The sequence below is a fragment of the Danio rerio genome, chromosome 11 (assembly GCF_052040795.2).
Source record: "Danio rerio strain M-AB ecotype USA chromosome 11, GRCz13ab, whole genome shotgun sequence".
NCBI classification, from domain to species: Eukaryota; Metazoa; Chordata; class Actinopteri; order Cypriniformes; family Danionidae; genus Danio; species Danio rerio.
This window is the reverse complement of record NC_141031.1, coordinates 1,180,373-1,192,533: the sequence shown is the minus strand read 5'-3', so window position 1 is coordinate 1,192,533 and position 12,161 is coordinate 1,180,373. Positions and strand designations below refer to the sequence as shown.

Sequence of the window (12,161 nt, the reverse complement as noted above, 5' to 3'; positions counted from 1 at the left end):
AAGTAAACTTTAGGTTCAGCTGGTTTCCCATGGTCAGGGGCCAGGGAGTTGAGAGCAGTGAACACCATGTAGGGAACATGTAAATCTTTCCTTCATAGAGGTCGCTTCCAATGAGCTGGTTATCTTAACGTGTTAAATGTGCAGAGCGGGGGGTTGCAGGGACCAGGATTGAGAATTGCTGAATTATTTTAATTGACTTGTATTTTTGTTGATTGATTGCTAATGTCAGAATGTGTCTTCTTCTAGACGCCGTGTTCTCAAAATATCCTCTGGAATTGAAGAAGTCGGCGGCCTTCGCTGGGAACTCGCCCTTTGTCTCGCTATAGCCTGGGTCATATGTTATTTCTGCATTTGGAAGGGTCCCAAATCAACGGGAAAGGTAAAAACAAAAGGTCCAGTGAGCAGAAACGGTGCTGAATGTGTCTAGATGTTAACCAAAGAATGAGAGTTGGAGATGTCTCAATGAGAGACTGGAATGAATGGTCAATTCAGCACAGAATCAATCGGGCGAGTGAGACTTACATTCCATCCTTGCGAATGATGTCATCAGCGCAACTTTGACACGTCGAACACACACATAGGATGTGCGGTGACATTGTGGATCCGGTCATCTGCAAATATTCTCTGTGTTAAGATTTCAATCACTTGGGAGGTGGATTGAGAGAACGTCAGCAGTCAAAAGTGCCAACTCGCATATCAGACAGGCAGGCATCCAAAAGCCCATTGAGGAGAGTTCGGCAGACGTCCAGAAACCGAACGGAAACGTAGGTGCATCCCCACAATAACCAAATGGTTTATTGGTAAACTCGAACCAACCTACTTTGAAAAAGTGCCTTTGGAAAACAAACAGTTTGCATTATCCCTGTGTCTGGACCGCAAAATGCAGCTCTGGCCTTCCTCTGCCTTCGCCTTGTACCCACAATCCATTGCATTATGAGGGCCTGTGTCCCTCTGCCAATCTCTGCAGCTCAGTCACTAGCCTTCCTCTGGATTCTATTCTTCGAGCAGCCTTTAAGAAAGTCTAACAGACTCAATGAGCCAGAAAGAAAGTGGGAAGAAAGAAAGAGGGATGTGCGGGGAAAAATAAATGGGTTCACATTGTACAGGTCCCGGAGAAAAGCTCGGCAGCAAGGCCTATATCTCCTGAAGTGGCTTTTGTTTGGCCGTGAAGCAAGGGGAAAGAATGCTCCTTCATGGCAAGGCTTTAGCAGCCTGTCCAAGATTGATTTCTGTATTCACAGGGGGAAAGTGGAGCGTTCATGAGGAGCATGCAGAGTTCCCCCGCTCGCCTCTTCCCTTCTGTCAGGAATTATGTCTGGCGGAGAGCAAACTGCTTTCTTCCTCTCCTTTGACCACTATACAGATTGCAGCATTCAGGACATTTGCTAAGCTGTTCACCGCAGGCCTTTTGTGGCTGTTTGCGATTCTCCCATAAGCCAGCGGTAGATTTATGGCATGGGGTTGACCTGTGAATGCGGGGCTTAAATGTTGGACTGGGGAGAGTTGGGAGAAAGTCAGCGTGCGTCAGAGTCTCACGGCAAGTTGAAACATTGCGCCATTCATTGAGAAAAACCACACGCATGCAGCTGAAAGCCTAGCAGGGGATTCCCTTACTGCAGTGGCCATGGGTTTTTGGATATGGATATGTAATCATTTTATAAGACTAATTGAAAAGGCTGTGAATCAGTGAGCTGGACTGGCTTTGGCTTGCTCACACTGTGAGGTGCATTCGGATTAAAGGATCTCCTTTGACGAAGAGCTCACTCTTACAGATCTCAGCTTAACATGCTTGATTTGTGTTATCCCAGCGGATTATTTTGTTTAGTGATGTTAACCACGATTTAGAGAGGCTCTATATATTACTTTCCAGAACCTATTCATTCACTGTTGCTCAACGGTGGAATGATCTTCCCGATTCCCTGAGACTGCTGAATCTCTGATATCAATCAAATGGCAGTTTTCAGATCTCAGCTTAACATGCTTGATTTCTGTCATCCCATCGGATGTTTTTAAGCTATGTTAACCAAGATTTAGAGCTCTGTATTACTTTCCAGAACCTATTCATTCACTGTTCCTCAGCGGTGGAATGATCTTCCTAATCCCCGCAGACTGGTCAATCTCTGCTATCATTCAAATGGCAACTGAAAACTCTGGGGTTGCACTGAAATCAAAATTCTGGATGAAGACATTTCTGGATATTTCTAATAATTACTTATTATTTTAATGAATAGTATAATTTTGTGGGAGTTTTTACATTTAACTCAGTCATTAAGATAATACTGACTTTAAAAAACATGTCGAGAGGTGTAATTTTTTTTTAATAGCATTGCCATGACAGCACATTATCACTACTGCAAGCAGCAGGAACAAGTATACTACTTAGAAATATCTTGTCAGTGTGCTATTTGAGTGGACTTTGGTTTCACTGTGAGCATGTGCGTTTCATGCATTGATAAGTTTGGGTTCAGTGCTTCATCAATACTTTGGTCGACACAGCAGCAAACCGGCCTTCGCATGGTGCAATGAGTTTCATAGCGCAGAACTTTCTGCTTCTGGTGTGAATGCTGCTTATATCCATTCAATAACTACGGCTGAAGGGAGTGTGAAATCAGCGGACTGAACACTTCTGGGCAGTGTACTGCAGCATAACCTTTTTTCAGCCTTAACTGGCAAAATTTGCATAATTCCCCTTCTGACTCTAACCTCTCTAGCTCCTATTTCTACAGGCAATATCAGTTTCTTTGTATAAGTACCATGTATTGGCTCTTCATATTGAGTTGCTTAATACCTAATATAGTATATATATTAATATAGGTCACTTTGGACACAAGCATCTGCTAAGTGAAGTTTATTTATAAACTAATTTCGAGATGATCACATGCTTGTGATTGCTTGCGGCAGGTCCTGCATTATTCAATTCATGATTCACCAATCAGACGATTCCTAAGCCACTTTAAATACCCTGAGTTCCATATCACAGCCATCTTCATTTTGAAGAATCCCCCCTTCCACCTCTACTCCTCCTCCTTTCCTAGATGGGTGGCACGGTGACCCAGTGGTTAGCCCTGTCGCCTTACGAATAGTCACTGGTTCTATTCCTTACCAAGCCAGCTGACGTTTCTGTGTAGAGTTTACACATTCTCCCCATGCTCACATGGGTTTCCTCTGGGTTCCCCGGTTTCTTCCCTCCGTCCATATACATGCAGCTTAGGTTAATTGACTAATCCAAAACGGCACCATAGACATGCTCCTAGTAATAGTTATCTCTTAAAAGCAATCACTATCTGTTCCTTAGCTACTACAGCAGGGGAGTTCTCCACATCTACCTGAGCTCAAACTCCCCTCTCGCCATGCAAACAGGAGGGAGCCCTGGGCTCGAGGATCTTATGAGCTCAGGGCTCTCTCCCAGGACAGCATGCCAAACAAGCTTTATTATCAATCATCAGCTGAGTGTGAACTCTTGAAATGACTAAATGTGAGATTTACATCGATTCTTGCAATGTTTAGTGTAAAACATTTTTATTCACCACGCATTTGTTGCGAAGACGTGTTTGTTGTCATTTGGTACAGTAAATTACCCAGGTCAGATTGAAGTGATTGTACGTTTCCGTGCCACACATTTTCCCACACTGCCAACACAACCCAGTTGGGATCCTTCTAGAGGGAAACAGAGTAGAAGCTTTTGTGTCCAAACCCTGTCTTGTCCTCGTATGGTCTTGACTGGATGCCAGAGGAGCAAGAACCTAGTGCCGCCTCCCCAAGGGTGGTTTTGTTCGCGGGACTGAAAGAGCTTCAAAATGTTGAACTCATTTCAGTGGACCGTGAATGCAAAAGCGTTTTAGGTTTTTGGAATTGGATGTATAGTGGAGAAGAATCACGCAGTGATCTTCTAACATTGTCAGAGGATTCGAGCCTCTGTGTGCCTTACGAGACAAAGATCTTACACTCTTTCCTTGAGACTTGGTAATAATTCAAGCCAGTGAACATCATGTTGACAACCCACAACATGATGGTGGCCTGACTATTCTATTTTTGTCTTTTTGATGTGCGGTTGTTGGACTGTCGAGTGTTTTCTTCATCAAAACCTCTGGCTCAGACCTGCATCTCTTCCTCCCCCTGAGAGTAACTCTTTCAATTGGTGTCCAATTAAGGCTTTGGGAGAAACCTGCCCTCTCTGGCAGACACCCAGAGCCTTCTGTAGCCCCTTCACTTTAAGCACTGCTTCATTCACTCACTCTCTCGTGTGCTCAAACCCTTCCTTTTAAATGTATACTAGTTAGATCTACTCATGATAGCCCATCACACACTGTTCAACCAATTAATTGTCGAGAAATATTTAAAAATAGACAAAATTCTGAGTGACACTTTGATTAAGTACCAATGGGCTATATGCACGCCAAGGCTGAAAAGTGCGTTCTATACAGAATGTCAGTCAACCCGGACGTACTATATCTGCCATTTTGTCATCATCAGGATCTAACCTCATCAGTTGCGTCGCTTGACTCGCATTCATGAATTCTCTCATGGTGCATCATGGGATAGCATAGCGTCAATGCAATGTGCACTTCAGAATAGTAGTAGGTCTTCCGGGTACTTCTCACTCACGTTTTTTTATTTTTTATTCTATGGATTCAGACATACTACTCGGCTCGCATACTGATTTTAGCATACTATATAGTAGGGTTAGGCGATGCCGACCAATTGGGAATCGTACGGGGCCTAATGTGAAACATTGCGATGGAAAATGACAATCGTCATCATAGTGAAGCTTTGGAGACGTAACATAAATTCCACTTTTAAATAATAGGTCACTTTCGTCATGAGCTGCGCCTGTGTTTAAAATGGCATAAATGATTTCAGAGTGCACTGCGAAGGGAACGCGATTGTCAATATGACGATCGATAAAACTGAACTGTAAAAAATACTTAGCAAATTTGTAATTTGTAGCAACTTACACCTTAGAGAGATGACTTTAATGTTTTTTTTTATCATTCCAAGTTTAAATGTTGGAACGTTCTAAATGAATAGGGCATAGGGGGTAGCTGGGAATAGAACACAACCAGGAATATGCTTCTTCCTACAGCTCTAGAGGTGTCATGGCAAATGTACAAGTTTGCGATGCACTTTGCAAATGTTCGTTGGAACTGTGGATTTGGGAAATCAATTAAATGTGTTTATAACGACAGAACCTGCAACTTTACTTAGCTAACGATGATTTTCAGAAACGCACCCCAAGTAGTGATCATTAATTTTAAGAAAACAAGTTCTTAGACGTGGTGAGTTTATAATGGCATGACGGTTTACCAGATGCACCAGAGTGGGGTTTTTCAAAATGAATATACAGCCCATTTCCACTATTAACCACTGCTTGTTACTTACCTATTATTAGAAAATTGACTGTATATTATCACTTATAAAGTACACTTATTCTACATTCCTAATCCTACTTAATACTTAAGCTAAAATCATAGTTAATTAGTTAATCTAAAGCCGCGGTCACACTTTACCTTTCGCTCCATAGACTTCCATTCATACATGCGACAGACTCTGACCAGCGAAATTGCATCACGTTACTGCGTGAGACGGGTGAAGCAGTGGCGCAGTAGGTAGTGCTGTCACCTCAGCAAGAAGGTCGCTGGGTCGCTAGTTTCAAGCCTCGGCTCATTTGACGTTTCTGTGTGGAGTTCGCATGTTCTCCCTGCGTTCGCGTGGGTTTCCTCCGGGTGCTCCGGTTTCCCCCACAGTCCAAAGGCATGCGGTACAGGTGAATTGGGTTGGCTAAACTGTCCGTAGTGTATGTGTGCGCGTGTGAATATGTGTGTGGATGCTTTCCAGAGATGGGTTGCAGCTGGAAGGGCATCCACTGCGTAAAAACTTGCTGGATTAGTTGGTGGTTCATTCCGCTGTGGCGAACCCGGATTAATATAGGGACAAAGCCGACAAGAAACTTAATGAATGAATGAATGAATGAATGCGTGAGACCAATCGAAAATCAAAACATGACCTCTCAGTGATGTTTTATAAACAAATTTCGTGAGGAGCACGATCAGTCTTTGACAAGGCTAATTCATCACACACAGTCATTATATTATCCAACCAGCTTAAGAGCAAACCCCTTTAAATAGTTTCTCTTGACTTCAGCATCCCTCCACCACCCCAACTCCACACTATTAAACCCGATACCCAATTAAATGTTAGGGGGGAGTGTTCTGGAGCCAGGCTAGACACTATGCTCGAACCCTATCTCTCTCTATCCTGATAAGGGGAATAACACGAGTTAGGGTGTCTTCCTGAGGTCAGAGCCCTCTCTTTACAGAATTTATAGTGTATATTGTTGGTAAATGTATAGTTGACTGAATGAGTGGCTTGGATGGACTGAGTGTATCTAATCTGAATGTTTATATGCAGTGAAATGTGAACATTGTTCCCCCTGCAGGTGGTGTACGTCACTGCGACCTTTCCGTATTTCATGCTGTTGATCCTTCTTCTACGAGGAATCACGCTGCCTGGAGCTGCTAATGGAATAAAGTTCTACCTGTATCCCGATATCTCTCGTCTATCAGACCCTCAGGTACAAACAAATAATATGTATTAGAACTTAAAAAGTACAAAAGTGTTCCTCCTAAAATGTTTAGGTAATTAAGTACCCGGATGAGCCTGGATTATTAGTTAATTTGTAATTACATGGCTGTCTGCATTTTGATTGGCCAGAAATGACTTACCAGTGTACTGTATAGTTAGTGGTTGGTTTATGATTAGTATATGCTCCATTCTGCTGTTTTAGCTTCTGTCAGCTTTGCATTTTTAACTGTCTGGCTCCATCTAGTGTCTGAATAATGCGCAGGTTAGTGTATACTCCATCAGCTGTTTTAGTTTCTGTCAGCTTTGTGTTTTTGACTGTTTGTCTCCATCTTGTATCTGAATAATGTGCAGGTTAGTGTATACTCCATCAGCTGTTTTAGTGTCTGTTGTGTTTCTGACTGTTTGGTGCCATCTAGTGTCTGAAAAATGCGCAGGTTAGTATATACTCCATCAGCCGGTTTAGCTTCTGTCAGCTTTGTGTTTTTGACTGTTTCTCTCCATCTAGTGTCTGAATAATGCGCAGGTTAGTGTATACTCCATCAGCTGTTTTAGTTTCTGTTGTGTTTTTGATTGTTTGTCTCCATCTAGTGTCTGAATAATGCGCAGGTTAGTGTATACTCCATCAGCCGGTTTAGCTTCTGTCAGCTTTGTGTTTTTGACTGTTTCTCTCCATCTAGTGTCTGAATAATGCGCAGGTTAGTGTATACTCCATCAGCTGTTTTAGTTTCTGTTGTGTTTATGACTGTTTGTCTCCATCTAGTGTCTGAATAATGCGCAGGTTAGTGTATACTCCATCAGCTGTTTTAGTTTCTGTTGTGTTTTTGATTGTTTGTCTCCATCTAGTGTCTGAATAATGCGCAGGTTAGTGTATACTCCATCAGCTGTTTTAGTTTCTGTTGTGTTTATGACTGTTTGTCTCCATCTAGTGTCTGAATAATGCGCAGGTTAGTGTATACTCCATCAGCTGTTTTAGTTTCTGTTGTGTTTATGACTGTTTGGCTCCATCTAGTATCTGAATAATGTGCAGGTTAGTGTATACTCCATCAGCTGTTTTAGTGTCTGTTCGCTTTGTGTTTATGACTGTTTGGCTCCATCTAGTATCTGAATAATGCGCAGGTTAGTGTATACTCCATCAGCTGTTTTAGTGTCTGTTGTGTTTTTGACTGTTTCTCTCCATCTAGTGTCTGAATAATGTGCAGGTTAGTGTATACTCCATCAGCTGTTTTAGTGTCTGTTTGCTATGTGTTTTTGACTGTTTGTCTCCATCTAGTGTCTGACTAATGCGCAGGTTAGTGTATACTCCATCAGCTGTTTTAGTTTTTGTTGTGTTTTTGACTGTTTGGCTCCATCTAGTGTCTGACTAATGCGCAGGTTAGTGTATACTCCATCAGCTGTTTTAGTTTCTGTTGTGTTTTTGACTGTTTGGCTCCATCTAGTGTCTGACTAATGCGCAGCTTAGTGTATACTCTTTTAGCTGTTTTCATTCTGTCAGCTTTGTGTTTTTGAATAGTGTTTGCTGGAATAGTTGGTGCTTCATTCCACTGTGGCAACCTCTTAAATAGAGACTATGCTGAAAGAAAATGAATAAATGAATGAATGAATAAATAAATAGTTTTCCATATGTAACTCTGCTGTTGCACTGAAAGCACAGGCTGTCCCAGATGTAGGAACTCTGGGGTCACTTACTGGGACTATAGGACATCCACCAATGGAGATGAGTGTAAATCAGTGTTTGATCATCCCAGTGAACAGATAGCAGAACTGCAGGAATGTATGTGAAGTTTATCGATGTCCTGAGAGAGTGAAAGACATAAAGGAGACGCAGAGAAAGACAGCGGGTGATAAAGGGCTGCTGTTTGGCGATGGGGTGCCTCCGACACCAGTGTTTAATTAGCTTTCATGCCGCACAATAAGAGGTCTGTTCACTTTCTCTGTGCACCGTTGTTTTATTCACCAACTTCCTTTACAATCTCACCACGCAGTTCAGCAATCGGTGCCAGAGAGCTTCAAACCGCATGGAAAACTACACAAGTATCAAGTGCTTGCTTTTTCTGTAATATGTAGTTAACTACACTGTTAAAAAAATCTCAACAGTTTACATATTTTAAGTGTTTTTTTATTTATTTGCGGTGGTGAATTGCATTATGGGATGTTGATTCTGAAAATTCAAGTTTAACAAAGTGACTTTTACTGACATTTTAGTAGTTTGAGATAATACAATATATAAGAAATAACATCAAGAGAAATAAGTCTGTAAAATAGCAGGAAATGCGCTAAAGTTTATTACATGGTTTCTGTAGTGTAATGTACAACACCAACCCAGACAATATAGCTGTGCACACTATTATTACTATTACACATGACAATAAAAGTCATTTTTTACTAATTTTAAGAGTTAAAAGTTGTTGGAAGAAAGATCAAGATCCCATAATGCAACTAAAAAGCAGAAATAAATGCGGGGGAATGCACAAATAAATACATGAATCACAAAATATGGCTACAACCTGCTTACTTATGGATTTTTTTTTTTACTGTTTTAATGCCGTTACAATAAAAAGTCTAATATATACTGTATCAGCATGTAAACATGGGCTTCATACCTACCTGAACTTACTACCAAAAAATAATAAATAAATACAAATGAAATCTTTAAAATTAAAGACTGAAATTCTCATAAGCTACACGATAATACGCACAATAAAACCAGAGTTTATAGTTTAGAAAACTTTATCAAGTAACTAATTAACTGGGATTACAATCGTTAAAATTATAAGTGATTATTGACCCTTAATAATTGACAATATCTCACTCGAAATATGTAAATAGTGTGTCAAAATATTGTGTCTTAATTAAAGATATTATGTTATATTATTATTATATGTATGAATATGGATTTTTTTAAAGGTTATTTGGTTACACTTTACAATAACCTTTCATTAGTTAATGTACAGCAGGGAAAATAGGTATTGAACACGTCACCATTTTTCTCAGAAAACATATTTCTAAAGGGGCCGTTGACTTGAAATTGTCCCCAGATGTTGGTAACAACCAATGAAATCCAAATATGCAAAGAAAACAAAACTACTTAGTTCACAAATGAAGTTCTGTGTAATAAAATGAAATGATGCAGGGAAAAAGAACTGAACACATGAAGAAAGGGAGGTGTAGTTCAGCAGTGAAAGCCCAGACAGCAGCTGAAATCTCTCAGTAGTTCAGCAAGTCTCTGCCCTTCCTCAGTGTAAATGAAAATCAGCTGCTTCAGTCCAACATCTACATCAGCAGGAGGATGAAGATGAAACCAGGGTGGACATTTCAGCAAGACAATGATCCAAAACACAGCCGAGGAGACTCTCAGATGCTTTCAGAGAAACAAAATCAAGCTGTAGAATGGCCCAGCCAATCACCTGAGCCGAATTCAATAGAGAATACAGAATAAAGCTCAGATTTGATTAACGAGACCCACTGAAGCATCAAGATTTTGACACTGTTGAAGTCTCATAGCAAGCAAACTTGACTTTAACCCTTTGTGCACAAGTAGCCCTGCAGGCACAAGATGTCAACATGATGTCATATTGATGTTGTACCCTAACGTACACCGTAAGGACGTTGGATCGTAAAAGCATCGTAAGGACATTAGATTTGAATGTTGATGTCAAAACTCAACGCCAAGCCGACATCAATGTCGAACATCCAACCTAAAATCAACCTAAAATTAACCAAACATAAACGTCTAATCATGTTACACCTTGACGTTGTGTAGACGTTACCAATAAGACATCTATTAGACGTTGGATTTTGTTCACTTTCCAACACAACCTAAAATCAACCAAATATCAACGTAATTTGACGTCGTTATTGAACATAAAAATAACAATGTCCCAAGACGCTGACTAGACATTGAATTTTGGTCGCCTTACATCATGTCCTAAATCTAACCTAATATTAACGTCTTATGATGTTGTCTGCCTGCCGGGAGGTTACCATGGGTTGACGGAGCATTATTTTAGTTTGAACTGGATTAAATTATTGGTGGGGACATTTCAGTAATTGGTAGATATTGGTGGGGACTAACACAATCTCACGGCAATTCGTAACTTTTTGATTTAGAGGCTAATTCGTATGAATTAGTACGATCTAATTCGTAAAATTTAGTATGATTTGCTCATCACCCAATGACGTTTGGGGTTGGGGGTGGGGTCAGGTGCCACGCCTCCTTTTTAAAATCGTACATCTTTGTTTGTCTGAACTTGTACGAATTTGTACGAATTAGCCACTAAACTGTCAAAACGTAAAATACTTGCGTTTCCTTGTCAGATCAGGCTGTAAGGACACGTCCCCTCTATCCAAGCCAATTCTACGCCCTTGGTTAATGCACCGAAAGTTAACTAACAATAAATGATCTCATTATCTAACATGAACAAATACTGTAATAAATGTTAGTAAATACATGAACTAATACAACCTTATTATAAAGTGTTATTCAATATTATTGTCATTTGAATATGAAAACGCTCCAATTTCCTCGCTAAAACAAGGCAAAACAAACCTCCAAATTAGCCACAACATCAATAAGCAGCTTTTAGAGAATGTGACGGAGCGAAGCCGAATGTTAAAATAAGGATGTAAATGAGCGTGCACGTAGACTGGATGTTCTCGCTGTGTGTTTGTGAGGTCAGAAGGGTTGCTGTGGTTACCCCTGGAGGAAGCAAATACTCTGAGTTCTCCATTGTTTCTCCAGTAAAGGAGATTAGTGGCTCAATGGTGATGTGAGAGCGTTTTAAAGAGCTGCTGGTTTATTTTTCCACCGACCCTTGTAGATCCCCTATGGCCACATTTTTACACTTCTGGCTCTCTCTGGGGCAGAATGACTGTATTCAGGGTGTTCGAGCGCTATGTTAGCCCATTGCAGGTGAGAGACTCCTGCATAAGAATCAATCAGTTTTTCGAGGAAAGTAGGTGCTGTTGGTGCTTTCAGGTGTGTGTTATAAGTTATAAGACTACCGTCCTATGCTAATCAGGGAGAGATTGCACTAGTAAGTGGGGCTATCCCAATCTGATGACAAGTACAAAGGGAGAATGTCCATCAAAGTGTTTCTGCAGACTGTTTTTATCAAGTTTAAGTATAAACAATACAATTAATACATGTTTACTATTAGAGGCTGGAGATGTTCACACTGCTGCCACACAACTGTTTAAACCCCTCATAGAACTCATTTTTGCGTAAGAAGTTCCCTTTAAAGTCACTTGTGGGACCGAAAAGTGCTTTGATTTACGATAAAGTGCTCTAAACTGCTTGCGAGTGTAGTGGTGTTTCTTCTTAATAACAGTTTGTTGCTAAAAAGGCAATAATAAGGAACTTTTTAAATAAAATAATAAAAAAATGCAATAAATTAGCTTAAAATTAAAGCTGCACTGCAAAAAATGCTTTTCTTACTTAGATTTTTTGTCCTGTTTCTAGTCCAAATATCTAAAAGTTCCTAAATCAAGAAGAATTTTCTAAACAAGCAAAACATATTGCCTAGTTTTGAGAAATATTATGCCAATATTAAGTCAGTTTTTCCTTAAAAAAAGCAAAATAA

At 40.4% G+C, this 12,161-nt stretch overlaps 1 protein-coding gene across 1 annotated transcript in view; it reads left to right on the top strand.

Moving 5' to 3' along the window:
• The window catches only part of slc6a11b (solute carrier family 6 member 11b), a 46,409-nt gene that overhangs the window by 9,398 nt on the left and 24,850 nt on the right, over positions 1-12,161 (top strand). Inside the window, exons 6-7 of the mRNA XM_087273007.1 lie at positions 247-379; positions 6,437-6,571. Coding sequence (XP_087129133.1) covers positions 247-379; positions 6,437-6,571 — 268 coding nt within the window. The remainder of the gene's footprint in view (positions 1-246; positions 380-6,436; positions 6,572-12,161) is intronic.